The sequence below is a fragment of the Salvelinus alpinus genome, chromosome 29 (genome assembly GCF_045679555.1).
Source record: "Salvelinus alpinus chromosome 29, SLU_Salpinus.1, whole genome shotgun sequence".
NCBI lineage: Eukaryota > Metazoa > Chordata > Actinopteri > Salmoniformes > Salmonidae > Salvelinus > Salvelinus alpinus.
The window spans coordinates 23,408,762-23,419,104 of NC_092114.1; the positions used below are offsets into that span (position 1 = coordinate 23,408,762).

Sequence of the window (10,343 nt, forward strand, 5' to 3'; positions counted from 1 at the left end):
CAGATCTGTTTGTGCTGGCGTGACATGTCCAAAGGAGTTGACAAGAAATCACAAACAGATCTGGGACCAGGCTAACCGTGAGGTGTCCACCACATCAAACTGAACCCTCTTTCTAGACCCATGTCTGTAGACCTAGACCCCCCCCCCCTCTAGCCTAGCACTGGGCCAAAGTCAACACCAACCGTCCCCTTGGTTCCGCAGTAAGGCAGTAATCCCACAGTATTATTAGAGGCACCGGGGGAGTCTGAAGACGAAACAGGAAGGAAGCTTTCGGAGGCATTTGTTTTTGCGGTTCCCGCTATAACATGCAAACGTTGGGCTCTTTCCATGACCTTTTTGCTGGGATCAGGCCCGGCCCCAGTCGGAGAGGAGCAGGGGGTAATACCCTATAATTGAATCTGCTGTTCCATGCTGTTCCTTTGAGTGTTTATATCAGGCCCCAGCCCAGCTCTCAGCGAAGGATAACTAGAGATGACCCTGGATCCACCCCTCAGTTTCTGCAGCAGGGATAGGCTAACTTTCCCTCCATTCTCTCAGAAGCTGTGAAGGGAGAAAGTGACTTGTAGCTAACAACCGCCAAACTGGGTCACGTTTTTGAACAATATGACAGTATTATACTGATCAGTCTTTCTATAAACACATACACACTGTGTGGCTGCTGCCATTCTTCTTCTTTGAGTGTGTGGCGCGCATGTACACACACACATACACACTCACAGTGTAGCTGCTTGAAGTGTATACTGTAGGAGACACACACACACCTGAACACCAGAAACAAACGGCTCAACAGAATGTAGTGGGGGGTAAAGTCATAAAACACAGTGACGTGGGGGGGAGGGGCCACCGCCCCTGGCGGTCTGGTTTGGGGGCGGTGAAACCCCATCTCTGACGCACGTCTCTTCCTCCCCAAGGAGCTAGCCTCAGCTTTTGAAAGGGTGCCAATGTTTTCTTGGACCAACTTCTTTTTCAAATGTTTCAGATGGGGAAACACTTTTTCAGCACTTGTACCCTTTTCTTATGAGGGGAGGCTCACTAAAAGGGGGTTGCAGGCTTCAGTTTAGGTAAAGTCTTTTGGATTTGTGTGTCTACCAGTAAACATCTTGATGGCCGCAGATTGATCTGTTAGTCAGCTCCTGGTTATGCTGAGAACTGCCATGTTTTTGTGGCGACTTAGAAATCTCTATCCTCCCTCGTCATTAAAAAGACCCCAAAATTCAGAGTTTATAGCGGACGAGCCCCCTTCCCTTCACCTTATTAGGAAGCAGTGTTGAGCTAAAGCTTTTGTGGATTAAACTGGTTACTGGAAGTGGAAGATTGTCTGGCTTAAAGCACATGGCTCTGTCCGTGCCTTGCAAGGATTGTGCTGTTTGAAGAGGTTGTGAATGGGACCGTGTACACACACACACAGCCAACTACAGGCACATATGTATTGTTTCAAACATGGAGTAGCCTTTCTATGTCCCACCCTCAGCACCCCCTACTTCCCAAGGCTATGCTTAGGGATCCTTTGGTCCCATCTGGAACGTAATCAAAGAAAGAGAGATCTTTTTATATCAGTTGGTGCAGGTAATCAGCTAGTAGTAGTTTGACTGGGACTGCTGTGCTTGTTCCGTCTTGGCAGAGCCCCGGTGCTGGTGGCGTTGGCACTGATCGAGAGTGGGATGAAGTATGAGGATGCCATCCAGTTCATCAGACAGTGAGTATCCCCGCTCTCTTCCCTCCCTCCCTCCCTCCCTCCCTCACTCACTTTATATTCTTCTCTTTTCTTTTGTTCTATCAAACCATTGCTTGATCATCATCTACTGCAGTAATGTTATGCAACTTCCCACTGGGCACACACTGGTTGAATGAAAGCTGTTTCCACGTCATTTCAATTCAATTACGTTGAACCAGAGGTGGGACTAAGTCACTATTATTTGAGTCACAAGCAAGTTACAAGGTCTTATTGTTCTGGCAAAGAGAAAATAAAACAATCGCTTTCTGGTCGCTAATCTAGATATATGAGCCCGCCTTTGCTCGCCAATGTTGATGCTTGGTCATTGGTCAACAGTCAAGATGCGCAACTTTTTGGTTCTGAAGCACAGATTATGTTTTTGAAACAAGAATTTAGTGCAATGCCATAGGCCTATGTTAGTGACCAGATTCAGTTCCCCCCCCCCAAAACCTTCTCACTGTGCTAGCTCACCCGACCTGTGTTGATTGACAGTTTACTTGTCCAATCAGTGTCCCGAGTGTGCGTTTCACTAGCCAATTAGTTTTTTTGCAAGTGCGATACTCTTTCTGGCTGCATGGAGTAGCTTAATCCACAGAGACTGTGCCACAAAATGAGCGACAAAACGTTACAAAACCTGGCCATAGAGATTCAAATGATCAGTCTCAAGTCAAAGTCGAGTCCCGAGTCTTGAGGCTCCAAGTCAAGTCTCAAAGTTATTTTATTTTCTACCAAGTTGAGTCTTAAGTCCATGTCATGGGACTCAAATCCACACCACTGCGTTGAACCAATGTGGAATAGACATTGAATTGACGTCTGTGCCCAGTGGGTTGTTGCTCTTGAGTTGAGACAAACTATTCTTTGACTATGATTAAGTGACTTATGTATCTGTATTTGTTTGATTAAATGACCCTATTATGAGAGGATTTCAACCTCTTCAGAATCAGATTAGGTATTTTGATCTAGGGCTGGGCAATATGGCCTAAAAATCATATCTTGATTTTTTTTTTTCAAATTGATGAGCAATTCATGATATATATCAATTCAAGGGGCTTTATTGGCATGGGAAACATATGTTTACATTGCCAAAGCAAGTGAAATGGATAAACAAATGTGAAATAAATTATAAAAAAATTACTTGATTTTCTCAAATTAAGCTTTGTTGCACAAATAAAGGTCGATACACTACTTTTCCAACAGTCCGGAATAATATAAAATTATACCTAGGCTAAATATACTGAACAAAAATATAAAATGCAACAATTTCGCTCTCGCTCTCTTTTTATATACAGTTGAAGTCGGAAGTTTACATACACGTAGGTCGGAGTCATTAAAACTTGTTTTTCAACCACTCCACAAATTTCTTGTTAACAAACTATAGTTTTGGCAAGTCGGTTAGGATATCTACTTTGTGTATGACACAAGTAATTTTTCCAACAATTGTTTAAAGACAGATTTTTTTTACATATAATTCACTGTATCACAATTCCAGTGGGTCATAAGTTTTCATACACTAAGTTGACTGCCTTTAAACAGCTTGGAAAATTCCAGAAAATTATGTCATGGCTTTAGAAGCTTCTGATAGGCTAATTGACATCATTTGAGTCGTAGGTGTACCTGTGGATGTATTTTAAGGCCTACCTACCTGCCTCTTTGCTTGACAAATTAGCCAAGACCTCAGAAAAAAATTGTAGACCTCCACAAGTCTGGTTCACCCTTGAGAACAATTTCCAAATGCTTGAAGGTACCACGTTCATCTGTACAAACAATAGTACACAAGTATAAACACCATGGGACCACGCAGCCGTCATACCTCAGGAAGGAGACGTGTTCTGTCTCCTAGAGATGAACGTACTTTGGTGCGAAAAGTGCAAATCAATCCCAGAACAACAGCAAAGGACCTTGTGAAGATGCTGGAGGAAACGGGTACAAAAGTATCTATATCCACAGTAAAACGAGTCCTATATCGACATAACCTGAAAGGCCTCTCAGCAAGGAAGAAGCCACTGCTCCAAAACCGCCATAAAAAAGCCAGACTACGGTTTGCAACTGCACATGGGGACAAAGATTGTACTTTTTGGAGAAATGTCCTCTGGTCTGATGAAACAAAAATGGAATTGTTTGGCCATAATGACCATCGTTATGTTTGGAGGAAAAAGGGTGAGGCTTGCAAGCCGAAGAACACCATCCCAACCGTGAAGCATGGGGGTGGCAGCATCATGTTGTGGGGGTGCTTTGCTGCAGGAGGGACTGGTGCACTTCACAAAATAGATGGCATCATGAGGTAGGAAAATTATGTGGATATATTGAAGCAGCATCTCAAGACATCAGTCAGGAAGTTAAAGCTTGGTCGCAAATGGGTCTTCCAAATGGACAATGACCCCAAGCATACTTCCAAAGTTGTGGCAAAATGGCTTAAGGACAACAAAGTCAAGGCATTGGAGTGGCCATCACAAAGCCCTGACTTCAGTCCTATAGACAATTTGTGGGCAGAACTGGAAAAGCGTGTGCGAGCAAGGAGGCCTACAAACCTGACTCAGTTACACCAGCTCTGTCAGGAGGAATTGGCCAAAATTCACCCAAATATTTGTGGGAAGCTTGTGGAAGGGTACCCAAAACATTTGACCCAAGTTAAACAATTTAAAGGCAATGCTACCAAATACTAATTGAGTGCATGTAAACTTCTGACCCACTGGGAATGTGATAATAAATAATTCTCTCTACTATTATTCTGACATTTCACATTCTTAAAATAAAGTGATGATCCTAACTGACCTAAGACAGAGAATTTTTACTGGAATTAAATGTCAGGAATTGAGAGAATCTGAGTTTAAATGTATTTGGCTAAGGTGTATGTAAACTTCCGACTTCAACTGTATACTCAACAAAAATATAAACGCAACATGCAGCATTTTCAAAGATGTTACAGTTCATATAAGGAAATCAGTCAATTTAAATAAATTCATTAGGACCTAATCTATGGATTTCACATGACTGGGAATATAGATATGCATCTGTTGGTCACAGATACTTTAAAAAATGTAGGGCCGTGGATCAGAAAATCTGTCAGTATCTGGTGTGACCACCATTTGTCTCATGCAGCACGACATCTCCTTCGCATAGAGATGATCAGGCTGTTGATAGTGGCCTGTGGAATGTTGTCACACTCCTCTTCAAAGTTGCTGAATATTGCCGGAAACTGGGACACTTTGACGTACACGTCGATCCAGAGCATGCTAAACATGTCTGGTGAGTATGCAGGCCATGGAAGAGCTGGGACATTTTCAACTTCCAGGAATTGTGAACAGATCCTTATGACATGGAGCCGTGCATTATCATGTTAAAACATGAGGTGATGAACATTAAATTCTCTGGCAACAGCTCTGGTGGACATTCCTGTAGTCAGCATGCCAATTGCACGCTCCCTCAAAACTTGAGACATATGTGGCATTGTGTTGTGTGACAGAACTGCACATTTTAGAGTGGCCTTTTTTTAATTGTCCCCAGTACAAGGTGCACCTGTGTAATGATCATGCTGTTTAATCATCTTCTTGATATGCCACAACTGTCAGGTGGATGGATTATCTTGGCAAAGGAGAAATGCTCGCTAACAGGGATGTAATCAAATTTGCACAACATTTTAGAGAAATAAGATTTTTGTGCATATGACAAATTTCTGGGATCTTTTATTTCAGCTCATGAAACATGGGACCAACACTTCACATGTTGCGTTTATATTTTTGTTTAGTGTATAAGCCTTCCACAACTATAATAATTAAATTATTTTACCAAAATAGTTTAACCTGCTTTTTGTTTATTAATAATCACTGATCTGGCTTTCAAGTCTGTCTATGAAAATGCAAATTTTCTTACACATTTTACCAGAACCATGCACATCCACTAATAATGCCAAACTTCTGTTAGCAGGTATTATAGAAAATTAACACAGGTCTCATAAACAATCTATCAAGCACAAGCCCACGTGCTAGTGAGTAGCCAGCTAATCTTAATATTTAAAGTCTAGCTAACTTGGATGTAGGTAGAACAGTTGAACTGTATAGACGGGTTGGTTGTTTAGCAACAAAACCAATGCGTGCGCAACTGTGGGGCAAAACAGACGGGTTGACTTAGAATGTTGACAACATATAAACTATATTTTGTCTCCAATATTTATTGAAAACATAAATACATTTGCACAATGAGCACTTGTCTCTCACATACATCCTTACAGTTGTTGGTTAGCTATTACATTTGGTCATATTAGCATTGACATGACATCAGTCAAAACCCCTCAAAACAAGACATGGTATCAAGAACAAGATGAAACTAGCTGAAATTAGCCATTTATGATTCCCCACATGGAAGTTTCTTGCCATTGTTGCCAGCCATCTGACCATCCAGAATCACAACAATTCATGGACTTCCACCACATTGAAGTGTGCACATTGTTTTTGTGATGTTGCCAGCTAACCCATGTATGAACACACCCTCCTGTCCATCACCAACTGTTTGAACAACATAGCCTGCTCACTATGTTTAGATGTTGAACTCAAGTGGCCTACCTGGATAAGAAGATTTCTCAGAATGAGAAGGTTGCCAATTCCTTATATAAATGTGTATTTTTTTACAGGAAGCGCAGAGGGGCGATCAACAGCAAGCAGCTGACCTACCTGGAGAAGTACCGCCCCAAACAGAGACTGCGCTACAAAGACCCACACATCTTCAAGAACAAGTGCTGCATCATGTGACCCCCATTTCCATCCTCAGCCAATCAACTGCCTGCCACCTGATCGATCTGACCCGAATGGATAACGACGATGGACGAGTCCACAGCCAATGCACTTTGTGGCTGAACTATGAGAACTATGAATCATGAACTGAGCTAAGCTAAGCAGCTCCACCAAGGGAAGGGTGTGATGAGTCTCCCTGGTGCCTAAATATGGCTCTTACTGAGGGGGCCCATGGATCAAGCCCTCCTTGAATCTGACTTTTTATCCAAGAGCCAGCCGGAGGTAGCTTGGAATGGATGGTGAAAGGGGCACAGGACGTTGACACATTGAACTCCGTCATCACCATGGGGTTGTGCCTCGCTGCAAATTATTTGACTTGCAGTTGACTTTGTCATTGTACCTCCAACGCCCCCTTGCTACCAAATGGTGGTAACGCCTCAAATCATTGTCTGAAAGAGAGACAGCTTTGGCTGTATGAATATGAAACCAATGTGAATCATAGGGGGGGAAATGTTTGTGCCTGGTTGCCCTTTATCTCGCTGCCTACAGTAGGGGGACTGAGCTGTTTTCTGTTCACTCCTTGTTCCAAGGTTAATGCTATCCAGAATCCTTAGGACATCCTTAACCCTTACCTAACCCCAACACCATCCTTAACCCTTACCTAACCCCAACCATAACCCTTACCTAACCCCAACCTCAACCATAACCCTTAACATTTCAAATTTAAACTTGAATAGAGAGAAATAGTAATGCTGTATTTTTGTAGCCACTAACTCTGCCGTGGTTCGTTGGACAAAGCCTATGGGGAAATTAATGCCATTTTGTTGGGTTTTTGGATAAACGCCGAAAATAAAGTCTGTGGTAAACACCGGCTTAGAACACAACGTACAAGATCTCCTATGAGATCATCTTCATCAGCTAATGTCGCTTTTTGTGAATTCTGAAGCATTTATGTAATCAAAAAAGCACATAAAGGCTTCATCTGTAAAGGTCATGTTAACTGACTGATATTATCTCATAGAACAAAACATAAAATCTCCTAAACCTGTGTTAACCCTGACCTTATTTTTGGCTTTTATCCCAAAACCCTATTCTTTCCCCATTTAATTTTCCACATAGGTTCGTTCAGCCATAGCCTAAGGTAGCCTATTTCCGTTTTTTAGGACTACAACCTGGCGAGTTCTATGGGGTGACGTCGAAGTTGGACGTTCCAAGGATACCGGATAGCAAAGACCCTTGTTCCAATGCCCTGATAATGTGTTTACTGTAATATATTTTTGTCATGATGCTACTTTCTAGCTTTAATATTCAGTGGTCTTGCAGATGAGAACAGGTGGGAAGGTTATAGGAATAAGGTGGGGTGCACTTGGATGATAACCAACAGGTTTATTTGTACTGTACCTACACTATGTAATTGATGTTAGGACAGGTAGGACTATTCAGTTACACTGGCTCATGTGGCAAATGGGTGTATGGGACGAAGTAGCGTGAAGTTGCCCCTAGATGCTGATCTTGGGTCAGTTTAGCATTTTCCCCACTAATGGTTAAGGTTAGGATTGGTTGAGGGTAAGCTGATCCCAGATCTGTACCTAAGGGACACCACCCCAGAGCGTATAGGACATACACTGTGAGTGGAGCACACTTGGGTGGCTCTATGTGCATATCCTGTACTGAAACGTGGCCCTCTCTTTCTCTCTCTGCACCATGCTTTTTGTTACATGGAGGCTGTACGCTGAATCTACCCACATGGAGTAAAATGCCGTTGATAAAGTTTATGGTCAGTGGCCTGTCGAGGGCCCTGTGATTTAACCCACCCGCTCCCATCTGCATAGCTGGTTAGGCCTACGCAAAATGAATTGTTGTTTTCTAGTTACTAGCCCAGTTTCTCTGATATCAGGTCAACTCTTGTACAGGTGTAGTTAGTTTACACCTCACCAGACAGACACACAGCCTTGTCTCTGTTCTCCGCATTGATGTCGCCTTCTTCTGTCAGCCTTTGAAGAAACCACCTTCAGTTGTATAGAAATAATAAATATTTCAGTCATCCACTGTCCATTCCTGGTGCTGTCTGGTGTGATGAGTAGAGCTGAGTGGGAGTATTGTGTGATGTATTGTGTAAGAGTGTGAATGAGGCCCACCAGTAGCAGCCATCCACTGTGTTTTAGTGACTCACTACTTTCATTACTCCCTCTTGAAGCAATGCTACCACCGGCTGGACGCAGAGTGTGAATTTCAAACTGTTCTTGATGGACTCAATCCAAAATATTTTTTATATTATTAATAAATCAGTATGACAAAATAGTCTTAATTGTTATGAAAGTCATAAGCAGTCTTATGGCTTGGGGGTAGAAGCTGTTCAGTGTCCTGTTGGTTCCAGACTTGCTGCATCGGTACTGCTTGCCGTGCAGTAGCATAACTTGGGTGGCTGGAGTGTGACAATTTTTAGGGCCTTCCTTTGACACCGCCTGGTATAGAGTTCCTGGTTGGCAGGAAGTGCGATTTCTTATAAGCGTCCGGGTTGGTGTCCCGCTCCTTGAAAGCGGCAGCCCTAGCCTATAGCTCAGTGCTGATGTTGCCTGTAATCCATGGCTTCTGGTAGGGATATGTACGTACCGTACTGTGGGGACGACATCGCCATCGCATGAGTCCCAGAACATATTCAAGTCTGTGCTAGCGAAACGGTCCAGTATGTAGCATCCGAGTCATCAGACCACTTCCCTATTGAGTGCGTCACTGGTATTTCCTGTTTGATTGTAAGCAGGAATCAGGATAGAATTACGGTCAGATTCGCCAAAATGGAGGGCGAGCTTTGTATGAGTGTGTGGAGTAAAGGTTATCAAGTTTTTTTTTACCTCTAGTTGCACAGGTGACATCCTGTAAACTGCTCCCACAGACCTTTCACCCAATCAATCAATTCGTCCCCCACTTCCTCTGGCTGTGTCGTCACTAGTTACCACAGCCACAAAGTCAAATCCAGCCTATTTCTACAATTTCTTAAATTCAGATGTTTATCCACACTGGTAAACGTATGCCTAACCCTCTTAAGTTGTTAGAAATTTTACGATGGCCAATTGATTTTGTGGCTATGCTATCTAGTGGAAATTCATCAGTTATTTTACTCAAAAATGTGGGCAATCAGAACATGGAAAGATGAGACGTTAGCACCAGGTATAAACAGAGTTCTTGAAAGCCCGTTACCTCAGGTCAACCCTCATAAGTCAACTCACAAGTCCCCCCAAAATACTGTCTCACTTGTCTATGTAGTGGCCCACACATATTTCAGCTCTCCATTTCTCCACCTCAGCAGGCAGGTCCAGGGCCCCATGGTTCCTGTACTGTGTTTCCCTTCCTAACCTTCCTCAGATAGTAGGGAGCCTCTGGGCTAGCATGGGAAGACTACGTTGGGTTTAGATTGCCAGGCTGTGTCCCAAATGCCAACTTGATCCCCCCTATAGAACCTGGTCAAATATAGAACACTATATAGGTAATTAGGCCACAGGTACCCGTGGACCCAGCACTGACCCAGGACTCAATGAGATCTAGGTGGGTGCTCTGCTCCTCATCCAGTAAAGGTTGCCTGTATCAAATTAACCAGAGGACTGACTTTGTAACACTATCCTCCTTGTGACTCACTCACAGCAGGGAAAACCCCCTCAGCAGTACTCAATCTAATAGATAAGATGTACTGCTGTTGAATGTACCCACTGTTAGGGAGACTGCATTGCATGAGGGCCGGGTCTTTTCCACTTGACATTACCAAATCTACAGGTTCTCATAAGTGTCCACCTCTAATGTTCAGTAGGGCACACAAAGCACATTCTTTTGCAACAGAAAACAAAAAAAATTGTGTTCATACTGTACCAGTTCAGTACCTTCCAGTTTCAAATGGTTTATTCCCTTCT

General features: G+C 43.1%; 1 protein-coding gene across 5 annotated transcripts in view; it reads left to right on the top strand.

The window, feature by feature from the left end:
• The window catches only part of LOC139559325 (protein tyrosine phosphatase type IVA 3), a 64,846-nt gene extending 56,352 nt beyond the window's left edge, over positions 1-8,494 (top strand). For all 5 annotated transcript variants that reach the window (XM_071375225.1, XM_071375221.1, XM_071375223.1 and 2 more), the window contains 2 exons: positions 1,622-1,696; positions 6,342-8,494. In XM_071375225.1, coding sequence (XP_071231326.1) covers positions 1,622-1,696; positions 6,342-6,459 — 193 coding nt within the window. In that variant the 3' untranslated portion in view covers positions 6,460-8,494. The remainder of the gene's footprint in view (positions 1-1,621; positions 1,697-6,341) is intronic.
• Positions 8,495-10,343: the final 1,849 nt, after the last annotated feature.